At 48.5% G+C, this 18081-nt stretch overlaps 1 protein-coding gene across 3 annotated transcripts in view; it reads right to left on the bottom strand.

The window, feature by feature from the left end:
• Positions 1-865: 865 nt before the first annotated feature.
• The window catches only part of Patj (PATJ crumbs cell polarity complex component), a 300765-nt gene continuing 283549 nt past the window's right edge, over positions 866-18081 (bottom strand). For 2 of the 3 annotated variants that reach the window (XM_052176808.1, XM_052176809.1), the window contains exons 43-44: positions 8192-8298; positions 866-2541 (exon numbers count right to left, since the gene is read on the bottom strand). In XM_052176808.1, coding sequence (XP_052032768.1) covers positions 2535-2541; positions 8192-8298 — 114 coding nt within the window. In that variant the 3' untranslated portion in view covers positions 866-2534. Of the gene's footprint in view, positions 2542-8159; positions 8299-18081 lie in introns of all 3 variants that reach the window. The other variant, XM_052176811.1, reaches the window with a different exon arrangement.

Below are 18081 nucleotides of genomic sequence, written 5' to 3'. Positions count from 1 at the left end.
GGCCAGGTCTAGGAGATCTAAGGTTCCGTGCTCGCCCACTTGGGTTGCCACATCTGTGTTGTACATATACGTTCATACAGGCAAACACACACATAAAATAAATAAATAAATCTGTAACTTTGATTGTTTTTAAATATAGTTCAGCATTCTCTTGGCTGCCTTGGAATCAAGATGCAGAACTCTCAGATCCTCCAGCACCGTGTCTGCCTGCATGCCGTCATGTTAATGGGCTAAACCTCTGAAACTGCAAGCCAGCCCCAATCTAATGTTTGCCTTTCTAAGAAAATAAAGTTCATGCGCATGCAACACCCTCTGAAGTCAGAAGAGGGCGCTCTACCAACTGAGCTGCACCCTCGGCCCAGATTCCCAGATTGTAACAGGACACCGTGAAAAGCTGAACCAAGAACAAAATAAAGTTAGATAGATAGAGAGATTAAATGTGTGCTGCATGCACCCTGTATTTGCTTGCTCCTTAGCCAGCTGCCTTATTTAGAACCTTTAGACATATCTATCCATAAAACCATTCTGAAGTTTTAGTTTCCTAGTTCACTTACCTCTTGGGCTAACCCCAATTAATGATAAGATATTAATACTAGAGTTATAGGGCACAAAAAGCAGTCTGTATAATTTTAAGAAAACTTACTTGAAAATTACTGTGTTCTTGGTGTGTAGGAAGCTCTGATAGGATCACACCGTTTTGAACACAGCAATTATTCGCTGATCCTGGGAAGAGGCAGGGTCCCTGAGGAACTTGATATATAAAGTATCATGATTACTTCGTTAATAGACTTTTAGTGGCATTCCCTAAACAGATGATGTATAAATAAAGATAGAACACCACCACATTATTTCAAAATGTGTATTTAACACCATTCCATCAGAAGTAAGGGGGATTCCAACGGGAAAGCACTAACGCTTCTATCTTCATCTTTTAAGACGCACTTTCGTTTGGGCTTCATTTGGTCTCTGCTGGGTGAGGTCTTCTTGCGGGTACCATTCACCCCAGACACTAAGGTTGGTGGCTTCTCCTAACAAAACCATATATCTTGGATACATTATAAATTCTAAAAACCCTAAGGAATCTCAAAAAACTTAATACCAGTCATTGAAATACATTGTCAACGCAAGATCGAGGCATTCTGCACTTTAGAATAGCCACAAACAGTATCTCAACGAGAGTTAATGGACTTTGGGATCACATCTACTCAAAAGGAATCTCAGTTAAAATCCTCACTAATTAAATAACCTTATAAATTAGGGCCCATTAATTTCCGGGTAATTACTGAACAATCTGAACGCCGAGTTATAGTTCTATAATGCTGAACCACACGTATCGCTGACCCCGCACTCACTCTTCGTGGTACTTTCCTGTGTTTTCAGCAGAGGATTCTACAGTGCTCCGTGAGGAGCAGCTCCCTCTCCGGCCCATTTCACCCCACTAGCGCTCTTAGGCTCTCTCTCAGCCATAGTCTGTAGCTTTCTTAGCTGCAGAACTTCCGGTGGGGACTGGGAAACCCAAGCTAAGCCTTCCGGGTCTGATTCCCAGGGCATCGCTCAGTTGCTTTCTGTTCCCGTGCTACACACAGCTGCTGCAGGCTGAGCTACTGTGCAGGCTGGTGTGAAGGTGAAGGACCAAACCAGCAACTTATTTCTTATGATGCCGCAGAGGCCACTCGATCTTGTGCATCTCTACAGCGAGGTCTGGGGTTTCCACCTCCTCGCCTGCAGTCTACAGGGTGTGTGTGTGGGGGCGTGATTCCGACCTGCTAAGATGCGCACCACTCCCTGTTAGCTTCCCAGCAATGTGAGCTAGCGTGGCTAGGACTTAAACTCGAGGGTTACTTGTTCCTGTGGCGACCAAGGCATACTCGCTGAGCAGTATGCGCTTGTCAAACTCAGAATCAAAGCCTATCAGGATGCCGAGTAGATTACAGAGTCTGTAATGGACTCCTCAGAATCTCCAACGGCTAGCATACAGATCAATTGAGACAGGGATGTGAGGTTTATTTGACTGAGTCACACTGAACAGTCTGCAGTAATTCCCAGCGGCGGGTATGAATAGTTCATTTTGAGGAAGTTAATTACACTGCTAATGTTTTCTGGTTTATTTGAAGAGGCAAATTAGCATAAGTAAATCACGAGTTAAGATGACAAGCTAAACCTTTGTTTCTACTCATTACATGAGACCACGGGAGCTTGCTGCTAAGCCTCTGTGGGGGCCACGGAGGTGAGCAGAGGGAGGTGAGCAGGAGGCAGAGACAGCAGCTCCAGTTTCTGCAAACAGAACCGGAGCCAGTGATGAGGCTGAGTTTTAGCAGAGGCAACTTTTCAGCCCAACCGGAAGCCACAGAATTCTGCTGTAGTCTTGTTAAAAAATGTCCTGATCAGGACCCGAAGCTCCTGCAGCACAGTCAAGGCCACAGTCCTTCTCTGCTGCCTTAGGATGGAGACATGCTCACAGGTAAGGCCTTCCAGGGTGTCGCCATTGACAGCTAAGATCTGCTCATCTCGCTTTAATCGGCCGTCTTCTGCAGTTACTCCCTACGAACAAGAAACAGTCTCGTTTAACCCAGAGCTAAGCAGATTAAATCAATATTAAAACTGCTACCTTATGCCTGTCCTTATCAAAAGACCTAATTTATAAACTTCAATTAATTTTTTTATAAACAATAATTTTTGAGTGGATTTATTTTGAGGAAGGGTCACTATATAGCCCTGGCTGATCCGGGACTTGATATGTAGACCAGGATGGCCATGAATTCATAGGGACTCTCCATTTGGCTCTTAAGGGTTGAGATTGTTCCTATGAACCATTATGCTTGGATTTTAAGCGTTCGTTTTCTTTCCTTAGACTATGTTACCCTGGCTGGCACAGAACTTGATTTGTAGGCTGGGGCAGTCTTGAACTCACAGAGATTTGCCTGACTTTGCTTCCCGAGTGCTGGGATTAATGGTCTGTGCCACCTGTCTGTGCCACCACACTTGTTTTAAGCAATATTTTACAATATGAAAAATAGAGCATCCTATTGTTGTTTGAATAATAATAGCTTAACAGTAAAGTATAAATCATCTAAATAACTCACCGATAGAGATGTGCAGTTGTCACATCTGCTTCTCTCATAGAAGCAGAATTTGGTCAATACTCAGAGTAAAATGGGACTGGGTGCCATGTCATATTCATGGACATATACTGTCTAGGTAGAACTGAATCTCATATTAGTCTTACAGTCAATGCTATCCTTATATAAGGATGTTACTGTTTCATTAAGGTTCCAGCACTGTCACCTGTCAAAACTGTCACTTATTACTGACATCTTAGGGATGCTATACACTCGATTTAGTGGCTTCAGTCTCACCTGACTAATCCTGCGGTTTCTAAGTGTTTCATCATTATGGTGGACTCGAAATGGCACAGAACAGCTAGGTGTGGTGGGACACACCTTTAATCCCAACACTCAGGAGGCAGAAGGAGGGGGATCTCTGAGTTCGAGGCAGCCTGGCCTACAGAGGGAGTATAAGAGGGCTATAAGCACAGGCGTATAAGTACAGGAGGATTATAAGTACAGAGGGCTATACAGAGAAACCTTATCTCCAAGAAAAGAAACAAACAAGGTGGAGAACAAACCAAGGCAGCTCTTACTCTAAAGTGAGGCTCTAAAGCTGTGGGCATCAGTGGGAATGCCCGGGATTGAAACAGGAAGGAAATGCCAGGTTTGGTGGCATGAGACTTTAACCCCAGTGCTCTGGAGACAGAGTTCAGTGGATCTCTGAGTCTGATGTCAGCCTGTCTAAAGAGTAAGTTCCAGGACAGCCAGGGCTACACAAAGAAACCCTCTTCCAAGAAATAAAAATAAATACAGCAGCAAATGATTGGCAGCAAGCTTTCCCCATCCCTTTGGGATCTCTGAGTCCTGTGAAAGCTAGTCCGTGGAGAGAGCTGAGATTCCACAGGCACTGAATCCTGCCCAGGCTCTGAGGGAAACTGTGCCAAGAGGTGTTCAAGGCCCTCAGACCCGTCCACCCCATGGCACAAAGGCCTGAGGTGCTTGGGCAATGATCCGGAACTGTGAATCTACACAAAAGGTGCAAAATTCCTATATGATTAAAATATTTATGTCCAGGTCTAACTAGGGAAGGGGAAAGCTACACGACTAATGAATTAATTAATCGAGACAGTTTCTCATATAGCCCAGGCTGGCCTTAATTTCTGAACTGTAGCCAAGGATGACTTCCTGCCCAAGGACTGCCGTGCACCATGCCGCAGCTCGCTGGCAACATCTGCCATTGCCAACTCGCCCGTCTTCTCTGTGTCATCAGTGTGGCACTGTGAATGAAAGAAGAGAACTGGGGGCAGGGGGGAGGGCCTCCCTGTAAGCTGTGCTCACACGCTGTGTCCCAACTGGGCCAGACACTGTGATATGGCCATGCACTGCAGCTGAGTATCCCTAAATCAGGAAACACAAAATAATTCTCAAATCTGAGAAAAAAATCTGCTCGACTTTTTGTGGCGTGATATTCAAAGTGGAGAAATTTCAAACCACAAATCTGCTCATGAGAAAATTACCAGAAATATTGTATGAAATTATCTTCTGTTTTATATGTGTGTGCATAAATAAAATAAATCTGAAGCTTGAGTGAATTTCCTTCCATATATGTAGATATCTTATAATCCGAATAAATATCCCAAATCCAAATCAGTGCTGTTGTGAAGCACTTTGGATAAGGCATGTTCAGTGTGAACTCTCGATGTTCAGTGTGAACTCTCGGATGTTCACACTTGTGACTCGGACTACCCAGGGCTTCCAAACACTGTCCCTAAATGTTCGGAGACTGCCTTATCATCATCATCTTTCTTTCCCTTCCTCTCTTTTTCTTCCTTCCCTCCTCCTTTTTCTCTTTCTTCCAACAGGATCTCTGGTGGGCTACCACTTACTATGTAGACCAGGCTGGCCCCAGAGTCGCAGAGATCACCCGTTTCTGCTTTCTGAGCAGGCCTATTTCTTGTTGGTTGCTGAGAGGACTAAGACCTCAGGCAACTTTGACTTTAAATTTCCTTTTTAAGGCGTATTTTTAAAAACTACGTGCCTGGGTATAGGTATGACACATGCTTGCTGGTGCCTGAGGGAGGCCAGGGTCACCACGCTCCCCTGCAGAGCCACTCCAGGCAGTTACGAGCTGCCTGGGATTGGGACATAGGCGCTGGGCCCACACCGTGCAAGGTCAGCACACATTCTGAACTCCTGACCCATCTTTCCAGCTCAGGATTGAAGTTTTCAGTCAACACGCACCTGGCTGGCTGCACCCTGACTGTCTGCTCACAGGATAGACCCTCTGATTTCTACATGCTGACAGCACCTGTGACAGGTCATATTCCCGGAGTGGTGACGAATCAGTATGGGCTACGTTAAATAATCTTTTAGTCAAGGAAGAGAAGTATTCATAGAATGTTTCATGTCTAAACCGACACCCGTGCCTCGCAGTTCCAGAAGCCTAAGAGGGAAGATTCTGAGGGGAGTGTCCAGTGGGGTGCGTGTGCCTGCAGGAGAAACAACGCCAGAATCATTCAGAAAAACTTTGGGTGGGGACATCTGTCAGCCCTAGGCTGACACATCCTGGAAGAGTAAGATGTGAAAGAGAAAGGCCCAGCAACCTTCAGTGCTACAGGGCCAACAATAATGGTTGTTGCTATTACTTGCACTGGAATAGGCTTTCCGAGTATCTTTATGTTTAGTGTGTGTGTGTGTGTGTGTGTGTGTGTGTGTGTGTGTAGGTCAGAGGACAACTTTTGCGGATCAGTCCTTTCCTTCTACCACGATGGTTCTGGGGATCAAATGCAAGTCATGAGGTTTAAGGTCAAGTGCCTTTAGCCCCAGGAGCACTCTTCCATCAAGGCTGACTAAGGCACTAAGGGGGCTACGGGCCAGAGCTTAGAAATTGTTCTAAGGGGGCTGGAGAGATGGCTCAGAGGTTAAAAGCACTGACTACTCTTCCAGAGCTCATGAGTTCAATTTCTAACAACCACATGGTGGCTCACAACCATCTGTAATGAGATCTGATGACCTCTTCTTGTGTGTCTGAAGACAGCAACAATGTACTCACATACATAAAAGAAAGGAAGAAAGAAAGAAAGAAAGAAAGAAAGAAAGAAAGAAAGAAAGAAAGAAAGAAAAGAAAGAAATTGTTGCCAGGCATTGGTGGCACACACCTGTAATCTCAGCACTCTGGGAAGCAGAGGCAGGTGGATTTCTGAGTTCAAGGCCAGCCTGGTCTACAGAGTGAGTTCCAGGACAGCCAGGGCTACAGAGAGAAACCCTGTCTTGAAAAAAAACCAAACATCCAAAAAAAAAAAAAAAGAAAAGAAAAGAAAAGAAAAAGAAAAAGAGGGCTGGAGAGATGGCTCAGCTGGTAAGAGCACCGATTGCTCTTCCAAAGGTCATGAGTTCAAATCCCAGCATCCACATGGTGGCTCACAACCATCTGTAAAGAGATCTGACACCCTCTTCTGGCGTCTGAAGACAGCTACAGTGTACTTACATATAATAAATAAATAAATATTTAAAAAAAAAAAGAAAAAGAAACCCACAGAGAAACCAAAAACCAAGCTAGACATGATGATTCATGTCTGCATCCTAGGTGCTTGGGAGAGGAGAGGAGAGGGGTGGGGTGGGGTGGGGTGGGGTGGGATGGGTGGGTGTTAAAGGCCAGCCTGGGCTATGTGAGCTCCTATCTCAAAGGAGAAACAAGTCCCTCAACTAAAATCAAGAAAACAATCTACCAGGACAGTCAAGAGTCAGCACTTACATGGGATCCTCCCTTGACGCTTCCCAGGGGCTCTGCAAAGGCTTCCTGGGGTGCACAGTCTGTCTGCTCACTACTGCCGGGCATCCCACTCTGCTGAGATGATCTTTCTTTCAGTATTTTATTTTTTTGTTTTTACTTTTTGGATTTATTTATGTACATACAGTGTCTTACTCTGTAACCAAAACTTGCCTGGACCTTTTAGCAGTTCTCCCAGGTATCAGTCTCTAAATACTAGGATTGTAGCCATGTGCCGCCTGTCTGCACAGGAACACATTGATGTCACTTTCAGCTGTGTGCTGATGACGCTGCCCTCCATACTGGGGCGTACAGACAGGTGCGGCGGGTCAGCTGGCTCTTCCCTGGCACAAGGCAAAGGCCTTCCAGCTTTCCAGACAGCAGCTAACATGGCCATAGGCATCACGAGATAGTCAAGGGTACAGGGTAAGCCACGGAGGTAGGGGTAGCCTTGGCACTACAAGGGGACGCTCCCAGTCAGCCACAACCATGCCCCTGAGAATAATGGTCACCACTGCGTGTAGTGCTACCTATGACTTAGGAGGACATCTACCTAAGGGCTCCCAGGCTGGGGACCACAGTTGCACTTCGAAGCTGCCTTCCCTCCCAAGTGGGAACGACACACCCTCTCTGCCTATTGAGCCGTAACACATGCCACCAACAGGCACCGATGGGTAAATCTCTAGCTGTCTAGTGTCATCCGAGAGCAAGTAGCCATTGCTCCAAGGGCACAGTTAGCAGGCGAGCTCTGTGCAAGCAACAGCAAGCTTGCATTAGTGTTAGCAAGCAGTGTCTTGGAGTGCGTGTGTAAGCGCATACACAGGAAGCACACTCAGGGGCAGGTAGCTTGTGAGACCTGGTTCTCTCCTTCTGCTATGTGGGCTCCAGGGACCGACCTCAGGCCATCAGACTGAGTGCTGAGGCCTTTATCTCGCTGGCCTCCTGTTCTTATTCTATCAGTTCAGTTCCAGAAACGTCGCTTTAATGAACAACTTGGCACTGACTAGTTGTAATGGCACACGCTCTCTAAGGGGACGATAAGATTTCACCTTGGGATGAGGCTTTAACTAGCGAGTTAAGGAAATGTGAGTCCTATCTTAGAGCAGGGGACCTGGTTTATAAACCTGCAGTTTCTTAGGACAGAGGGCACAGGCGTGTGTCACAGCGATGAGAAGCATTGTGAGCTTCCGTCAGGTCCTACCAGGGCCCCTGAAGGATCGTGTGGTAGAGCAGAGCCTTGTGTGAAGCAGAGAGCCCCGACCCTTGTCAGACCTTGTCAGGCCGGGAGAGTGTAAGCCCATCCCTCTGCTCTGAGGTCACATACACCTGACCCTGAAGCTCACGTGCTAGGTCCGCTCTGCAGTGGAAGACTCACTCCGTCTCTTCAGGATGTCGGTCAGCAGTCGGAGAGCCAGGCTGGCAGCCTGTGGACATGACTTCCAGCTGGGTGGCTATGGCACTTATATTGGTATCCGCCACAACCTGCGTGAGGGAATGACAAGGTATTTTACTGTAAGTGGCTGGCAAGAATGTCGGAGAAGCCACAGCTGCGTTCTCAACCTCATTGCCCCTGCAGAGCTGGGCAGATGAGTATTCCTTTCTCTCTCCCCGCCTTCCTCACTTTCTCCCTCACTTCCCAAGACTGAGGCCCGCCGCTGCTGGCATTAAAGCTCTCAGTAATCACACAGCACCCTCCTCAGGGCGGGGCCTCCATGGCGTGCACCTCCATGCTGCGCCGGAGGGTTTCATTTTTCTCTTAAACTCCTTCCTTCTCTTGACTCCAGTGACTTCTGCCTCTCTATCCTCTTCTTTATTCTTTTGTGGAACTGGAGACTGAACCTAGAGCCTCTGAGGGAGGACTCTAACACTCACCCATGTGTCCATGCCCTCCTTTTGAAACCTTTTCTTTTGAGGCAGGGCCTTATTAAGCGACAGAGGCTGTCTGTGAACAGAGACCCTCATTCCTCAGCCTTCCAATAGCTGCTGGAATCACAGGCCTGTGCCACCGACCGGCCCAGGCACAGTTTGAATCTTGCACCTTTCTGACCCTGCCTTCCTTTCTTGCAGACTCCTGTGCAGTGTGACAGGACCAGCTCCCGACACACGGGGTCTCATGACGTTCATTTAAATCCACCCGGTGAAGACAATCCACAGCTCTATCGTCAGCTCTACCTCACTTAACTCCAAATCCTCATAATACATCCCCAGTGACATGCGACAAGAGCCCAGGGCTAACATGTCCACAGCCCTCTGCCCCACAGCCTGGGCTCGAGCTTCCTACATCCCAGGTGACCGTGACCTGTTCTGTGGTCTCATAAGGCAAGGCTGGTTGGCACCACCCTTGACTCCTCTGTCCCAACGCCCACAGTCCTCCTAGGTGCTGCAGGCTAACCCACAAAGTCATCTTGTGGCGAGCTACAGGAGGCATCTCATAGCCTGCCCAGCTGCACTTTTCTCAAGCAGCCAGAACCAAGTTAGCATGGAACAGATTTCTCCAGACTCTGCCCGAAGCCATCTGCAGAGAACTAGATGCTGTGCGGCCACGAGCTGAAGTCCTTCCTATGACCTTCAAGGTGTCCTGCCCTGTGGTATCTATCTCTCCTAACAGACCCCAGTGCTCAGCATTCTGACCTCATTGTCTGGCGGGACGTCCCACCCCCACCCCCAGCCCAGAACAAAGCCCAGAGATCTGTAGGGAGAGGAATTTGCCCGCAGGAGTACAAGGAAACGTGATCTGACGCAGTTTCAGAAGAGACCAACAGAGGGCGCACACGCCTCAAGGGTGGAACAGCGGTCTGTACTGCCAGTAAAGCAGGAGAAAGGCATTGGGCCAGAGGAGGGGGTCAGGAATCATCCCAGACTAGGGGAAAACAGTTACACACAAGTGCAGAGTGTTCTAGAGATACAGTCATGGGAAGAACAGTCAACAAAATGGGGAGATTCGTAGCATGAAAGCCCCCTTCCAGCCTCTCTTCTTTCAGTAGCATGCAGGGCTGTCCCACATAGCCCAGAGCCTCAGCAGACACTGCCTGCTCTCCGGGCTCACTCCACAAACATTCCATTCCAGCTTTGCCCCAGCGCGAGCCTCCAGGAGCCACATAGTCCTGACTTTCCCGCTGCTGTAGGGTCTGCTCTCTGCTATCTCTGCTTACCTCCTGGCTCTGTCAGAGGCCCAGGCGGCTTCCGAGTCAAGTGACAGCACCTCCATTCCCTGGCTGTAAGCTCCACCCGTGTGCTCTAGCCAGTCAGCACTTTGGGATTTGCATTTTGACATCTCTCAGCTTATCAAAATTAAGACACCAAATCCAAGTTTGGACTGGGGATGTAGTTGAGAGGCAGAATGCCCGTCCAGCATGTTCCGTTCTCAGGGAACACACACAGCAAGCACGCACCTCACCCTACTTCCTCTCTCTCTCTCTCTCTCTCTCTCTCTCTCTCTCTCTCTCTCTCTCTCTCTCTCTCTCTCTCTCTCTTTGTTTTTTTGTTTTGTTTTTGTTTTGTGTGTGTGTGTGTATTTGTTTTTTGGTTTTTCGAGACAGGGTTTCTCTGTGTCGCCCTGGCTGTCCTGGAACTCACTCTGTAGACCAGGCTGGCCTCAAACTCAGAAATCCACCTGCCTCAGCCTCCCAAGTGCTGGGATTACAGGTGTGCGCCACCACCGCCAGGCTCTCTTCAAACTCTTGACCCTAAAACCCACTCCCCCTGTTCAACTGACTTTTCCTTTTATTTTTCCCTTATCCGCATGTGCGTACCCCATCCCGACCAACACACACACACACACACACACACACACACACACACACACACACACACACTTCTAACTTTTCTTCCTGTTCCTTTCAATCTTCTAGAATTTCCTCCCTGGGAATCTCTACACAACCCAGTTTAGCTGGCAGCCCGCTCTTCGTGTGACCTCTAGTGCCCTGCTTAAGTTAATTCTTGCTGTTTTCTTTTGCATTTTCTCAGGGACTGTGGCAGTGCGTGTTTCTGTGGCTGGGGATTCCTTCCTATCTTGGCTCCAGCTCCATGAGCAGCAGGATCACGCCCCAGCCCGGAACCATGGAAGGACCCTGAATGGGAAGAGTGGGTCAGAAGCCTTCATAAGGGGCAGAGATTGAGGCGATTATGTGCAGACAGGTTTTTGGCCCTTTAAGGCGAGAGAAAATCTAACAGGCAGGCCCCACACCACAGAGTCAGTCATGACAGCGGCAGTGAAGGAGATCCAGGCACTGGCCAAGCTAATGCCATTTTCAATTTTGCTTTTTGTTTCAAATGATTTATCTTTATTCTACGAGCATTGGTGTCTTGCCTCCTGTGTGAGGGTGTTGGATGCCCTGGAACTGAAATTACAAATAGCTGTGAGCCGCCATGTGGATGCTCGGAACTGAACCCTGGTCCTCTGAAGAACAGCCAGTGCTCTTTCTTTCTTTCTTTTTTTTTTTTTTTAAGATTTATTTATTTATTATATGTAAGTACACTGTAGCTGTCTTCAGACACACCAGAAGAGGGCATCAGATTTCATTTTACAGATGGTTGTGAGCCACCATGTGGTTGCTGGGATTTGAACTCAGGACCTTAGGAAGAACAGTCAGTGTTCTTAACCGCTGAGCCATCTCACCAGCCCGCCAGTGCTCTTTCTTAACTGCTCAGCCATTTCTTCAGCACCGAATTTTTCTTTTTACATTTGTTTTGTGTGTGTGTGTGTGTGTGTGTGTGTGTGTGTGTTGGGGCAGTAGGGGCCTGTATGTGCCATAGTATGTATTTGGAGGTCAGAGGTCAACCTGTGGGGATCAGGTCTCTCCTTTCACCATGTGGAATCCCAGCTTTGAACTCAGGTTGTCAGCTTGGAAGCAACTGCTCTATCTGCTGAGCGTCTCACCAGTCCTCTGTTTTGTTTATGACTCCATCTTGGTTCTTTTCCTTTCTTGTGCCTTCTCCAGAGTGTTTCTCACTTAAAGTGACTTGGACCCCAGTAACAACAGGCTTGCCTGACGAACTTTTAAGGCAAAGGATAGAACTCAGCAACCTTCTTAGCACCAACATAACTCTGCATTGCCAATCCTGAGAAAATGGCCTAAGATAATGATCAACTAGAGGACGGGCAGACCATGGCGATCTGGATCCTACCCAGAAAGTCCCAGAGCCTCCGTTGTTTCTCTGCGGTGCGCCCAGGACGACTGTCAGCAGCTGACAGGTTCTGTTGTTCCCGGTGGGATCGCTCTGCTTATTTACTAAGCCCCTTTCCTGGGCTCACCACTGCCCCATCTCTTTCTGGATTTGATGGGGAAGAGGAGGTAAGACAGGGTCTCTCTCTCTCTCTCTCTCTCTCTCTCTCTCTCTCTCTCTCTCTCTCTCTCTCTCTCTTGTATGTAGTCTAGGCTGGCCTGAAACTCATGATCCTCCTGCCTCAGCCTCCTGAGTACTAGGAATATAGGCAAGGTGTGAGCCACCAGGCTCAGGCTTTGTGGGAAAAGAGGCTGAGCCTAATCTACTGGGATTCCCAGGAGTCAGAGCTTCTGTCGGAAGTGAATGCTTATGGAACAGAATGGCCACGGGGGTCTCATGAAAGAGAGTCTCAAGTTGCTTACCACAGGATATGCTCATGGGACTGTCAAGTGCCTACTGGACGGAACCAGAAAAGTCATGAAAACATCGCCTGTTCCTCCCTTGTTTCCTTCCTTCTTTTCCTTTTTTTAGATTAGGGTCTATACATATAGCCCCTGCTAGCTAGAATTCAGAGATCAACCTGTCTGCCTCCCAGGAGCTGGGGTACTACAGGCAGGCACTACCACATCCAGCCCTGCCCCTCCCATGGAGACTGTGAAGATCGCTTTGTAGCTCAGGCTAACCTGAAACTCATGGCTGTCCTGCCGCAGCTTCTAGAGTGCTGGGATTACAGACAGGAGCCACCACTGTGTCTGGTTAGGATCCGGTACTCTCTAATCAGATGTCAGGAAGCAATCACGGGGTGTGAGGGAAAAAGAGCCCCCAACTTTACTTCCCAGACATAGCTGTCCCTCAGTTACAGTGCAGTTACACTCATCGCAGGGCTCTACCACCTGTCCTGCAGTCTCCTCCCCGCCACCAGCCCTGAGACAAAAAGGGAACCACCCAGAACCTTCTGGCCAGGCTTGTAGGAGTGGAACCCTCAGGCTAAGTGTTGAATATGAAGGACAGCAGGTCTTCTGCGGGGAGACCCAGGACAGCAAATCTGCCACCCGCAGGAAGAGCTGACTGACCAAGTAACTTGATAGGCAGTGGCTGGACCTTCCCTGAAGCTTGGCTTGGGAGTGGGAGGAGCTAGTCTCTAAGGTTAGGTCAGTGGTGTACAAGTTCAACACTGAGGTGGGACCTACGAGTCCTGCTCAGCCTCGCCTCTGAACAACCAGGGACTGGGGACTACAGTCTGAGGTACGTAAGTCTAGGGTCCTTTGGGGGAAGCAGGGGAAGGCCAACAAGAGGACAGAAAATAGACTTGATTTTTCTTTATCAAGTGAATCTTGGACTTGTTTTCAGCTTTGCTGGGTTCTGAGAGCAGGGATGGGACTCAGGGAGAAGTGGCCCTGTCCTCAGGGAGACGTGCAGTAGATGGCGTGTGTGAGGAGCCACAGGCCCCAGTGACAGTCAAAGTGGGAAGTGACAGGGTTAGAGGCCCTTTACAAGACCAGGCGTATCATGGTCTCTGCAACTTCAGGGGTTCTAGCCTCCAGGGTTCCTGGCCTGGAGAGGTGCGATCCTGTAACTGACATGGCAGAAAGGAAGAGAGTCTAAGAGGCACCTGTGTCTCTTTCCCTCGCACTACTGAAACAAGGAACTCCAATGATTTGGACATTGCCCTGGCAAGCTTATGCTGGGAGAAGGAAAAGGCGGCAGCCAGAGAGGGAGAGCTTGTCTTCAGGAAAGAGAGCCACACAGTTCTAACACCTCACAGGATGGGGTGGAAGTCCAGACGACGAAGGCTAGTGGTGGCAGACAAGGTCTTGGACAGGACTGCTGAGATGCGCATATCCTTAGCCCTCTCTTTACAAAGTAGTCTTACTTCAGGACCCTGAGATGGACTTGTGTGAGGTCACTGGGTCTCTCTGCCCCTCCTCCAAAGGGGGACACATTGAGCCAATCTCCCGTTCCTGCTTCACGCTATTAAATGAGGCTCTTTAGGCTGGCTTACTGTGCATGAGCGTGTGTGGTGACTCCTAGGTTTGGTGACAATCCCACCCTGGGATCTGTGGTCTAGTCTTCTGCCCCATGTGGACTGAACCCTTTCCCCTCTTTCCCTAGATGAAAAGGACAGTTGGGAAATACGGCTGATGTCATCCTGCTCAATCACAGCGATGGAGATGCACAAGGGGTCGGGGAGGGGGGGAGGTGGCTAGATTGTTGGGCGACAGGTATGAACCTATTAAATCTAGTTGAGCTGCCTTACTTACCAAGTGACTACAAAATTTAACGATTTCTCACCACACGTCTGATGGAAGTATTTTGTACCCCCTCCAGGTGTAGTTATTATTAAACACTTAGTAATAACGGGCCTGAGTCAGAGCAGCCCAGCAGCCTGAAGGAAGGAAGAGTCCCAACTTCTCCAAGGCGGACGAGGCCAAGTATGTAATCTGCCTACCCAATACTACCAACAAGAAGAGAGAGGTGGGAAGACCTGTCCTTCCTAGGAAGAGGAGACCCAGACAGAGCCTGCCAGGAGGGCAGCAGCCATGGAAGCAGAGCCCCACCTACGGAAGGAACTGGGCACAGAGGCCCGCCCACCCGCAACCCGGGAGGCTACCAAGCCGAAGGAAGTAGAGGGGATTCAGCTACCCAAGGACGGCGAGCTGCGGGACAGAAAGGTTAGGACAGACGTGCTGTTTCCCAAGCCTAAGGAACAGTCAGAGAGACTGTTATCCACAGAGTTGGGAAATGAGCCAATAACCGTGTTCCCCCCTCCCACCGCTCTCTGCCAGGGTGTGTTCCCCCCTCCCACGGCGCTCACACCAAACTCTGTGTTCCCCCCTCCCACTGCGCTTTCTGGGCAGTGTGTGTTCCCCCCTCCCACTGCGCTCACGGCTCACTCCGCGTTTCCCCCTCCAAATGCCTTGCTCTTTCACTGTGGTTCCCTGTCCAATGGAGTTTCTCTCTCAACTTGCAATTCCTTCAGCTCCTTTATTGGAGTTCACCTGTTAAGCCATTCTCCCTGAGAAGTATTTCATCAGACACACTGGATTGTGATATAGCTATGGGGACACTACATCACTTAAAAATAAAGATGGCCTCAACCATAGCATTATGTTCTGCAGTATGTCAGTCTATGCTCAATAAACTTTCTAGTTGAGTCATTTGTGCATGTCTTTATTGCATGGACCACAAGATGGGCGGCTCTCCTTAAAAACAGGTTTGGGGGCCTGGTGGTGGCAGTACACACCTTTAATATCAGCACTTGGGTGGCTGAGGCAGGGGATTTCTTTGAGTTTGAGGCTAGCCTGGTTTATATATTGAGTTCCGGGACAGCCTTTTCTATACAGAAAAGCCCTGTCTCATAAAACCAAATCAACCAACCAACCAACCACCACCAGCAGCAACAGCAACAGCAGCAACAGCAGCAGCAGCAGCAGCAGCAGCAACAACAACAACAACAACAACAACAACGCAGTTTTGGGAGATTATGTCTTGGAGAATTGGGAAATCAGTTGTGTGTGGGAACGTGCGCTGTTATAAAGCGCACAAGCCCGTGCTCCCTTCGCCGAGCCGCCCCCAGCATCTAACCCTGCCTGGGAACACAATGTGCGGTGAGATTCCATCAGGACCCAAATCTTTTTGGAATAAAATGTAAAACTCATCATTCACACCCAGCTGCATCTGTACCTAACCTGCATCCGAGATCCAGAGGTGCAGATGTTATTAATCATGGAGGCTGGGCGGCCAAGATGACCCTGAGATAGCAGGCATGCCAAAGAGCAACACGCACCGAGAACCGGATTTCAAGTAGCGGGAAGTATTTATCTAGAGCCCACTGACAATGGCTTTCTTGACACACTGATTTTTAGGCTTCTTGAAAAATAAGCCCAAGGGTCTTGTACCACATGAGAGGGGGCAAACTGTCTGCTACACACAGAGCCCTCTACTGGTTCAAACAGCCAACGCCGCCTGGAATACTCGAGATTTCTCCCAGGATTATTTAATTTTCATTTTTTTAAAAAGATGTATTTATTATTATATCTAAGTACACTGTAGCTGTGTTCAGACACATCAGAAGAGGACGTCAGATCTCTTTACAGGTAGTTGTGAGCCACTATGTGGTTGCTGGGATTTGAACTCAGGACCTTTCGTAGAGCAGTCAGTGCTCTTAACTGCTGAGCCATCTCCAGTCCAATTTTTATTTTTCTAGTATCAGGGACTTAAGTCCGGGCTTCTCGGCTCATGTTTTCTAGGCGGGCACTCCACGTTGTCCCCAAGACAATTTCTGTGATACCAAAAGAAATTTCACCATTCCCAGACCCCAGATATTATACAAAATTATAAAATATAAAAATAAAATATAACTTAATATAAGGAACCATGAGACCACTGAGCACGGTCCACTGTGGCCCTTGAGTCTCCGCAGCCCTGTAAGGAGAGAGCTGTGCTGTGCGCTGCAGAGGGAGCCGGCTCCACCGGGGAGGCCCTGGCTCCTGTGCACTCGGCCCACCTGGTCCACAGTTCCTGTCCTTTCCTGCGTCATGTGGCTTCCTCCTCCTCACGAACCACAATGCCACTTATCCCCCAGCCCCTGCACAGCCTCCCCTGCGGAGCTTTCCCACCATCTGATGCCTAGGGCATATTACACAGAGTAAGCCAGAGTCCTGGGAAGCTCTGGAAAGTAAGTGGGCAGCCAAGGTTAAGAATTCTCAAGCCACGCTGCACATGGTGTCGCACGCCTTTAATCCCAGTACAGAGGGGCAGAGGCAGGTGGATTTTTGAGTTCGAGGTCAGCCTGGTCTACAGAGTGAGTCCCAGGACAGCCAGGGCTACACGGAGAAACCCTGTCCCCCCTCCAAAAAAACCCAAAAAAACCAAAACGAAACACCAAAACAAAACACCTCAAGCCAGATGACATGGTGGTGGCTCTTGTCTATCCAAGCACTTGGGAAACTGAGGCAGGAGGATTGTTGTGGGTTCAAGGACAAGTCTGGAATATCTGGTAACTTTTAGAATAGCTGGAACTACAGAGTAAGATACTTTCTTAGCTCCCTCCAAAACCCCAAACAAACAAACCCCAGCAAAACCCAACCAACCAACCAACCAAGAAACCCATAAAACCCAATCAATAAAAACCAAAACAAGCCGGGCGGTGGTTGCGCATGCCTGTAATCCCAGCAGAGGGAGGCAGAAGCAGGTGGATTTCTGAGTTCGAGGCCAGTCTGGTCTACAGAGTGAGTTCCAGGACAGCCAGGGCTACACAGAGAAACCCTGTCTTGAAAAAACCAAATCCAAAAAACCAAAACCAACCAAACAAAAAAACCCATTAACAGTACCACCACCCTCTTTTCCCCCACATGTTTCTTAAATTTGAAAACCAAAATTGGTCTGGGCGTGGTGGCACAGGCCTTTAATCTCAGCACTTAGGAGACAGAGGCAGAAGAATCTCTGAGTCAGAGGCTAGCCTGGTCTATATAGTGAGTTACAGTACAGCCAGGACTACATAGAGAGAAGCTGCTCCCTCTGTCCCCCTCCCCCCAAAAAAGTCCAAATTGGGGCTGGTTAGGTGGTTAGGTCAGTGAATAAAGGTTGCCACCAACTCTGACAACCTGAGTTTGGTCCCTGGGACCAACTGTTAATGACTGCTTTAAGCTGTCCTCTGACCACCACACATGCATGTATAGACATGCCAAATAAATGATGAAGAACCCCCCCCCCCCGCAGCACTGTAATGAAAGTCTGCTCTTCCATTTTGCCTTCTCTCTGACAATATCTCAATTCTTTAGCAATTTCTTTCAGTATTTGTTTCCATATTCCCAAATAGCATAATTTTACTTCTATTTGTTGATTTAACTAAATTAATAAATTGGGTTTTGAAACAAGGTGGACAGATTTATGTAGCCTAGGCTGGCCTTGAACACACTCAGGCCAGTTTGTGAGAAGTTTCCTGCCTCAGCTTCCTAAACAAGCTGCTACTCCTCGCTGATAAACTTTTAAATGACAGTCACATCCTTGGGTGGACCGCAGAGGCTGTAACTCATATCTGATCCTTCCACTGAAGCGTCCTGGCCAGCCACGTCTCTGACTTCCGACACCATGATG

Source organism: Apodemus sylvaticus, chromosome 3, assembly GCF_947179515.1.
Source record: "Apodemus sylvaticus chromosome 3, mApoSyl1.1, whole genome shotgun sequence".
NCBI classification, from domain to species: Eukaryota; Metazoa; Chordata; class Mammalia; order Rodentia; family Muridae; genus Apodemus; species Apodemus sylvaticus.
This window is presented reverse-complemented; position numbering and strand designations above follow the sequence as displayed.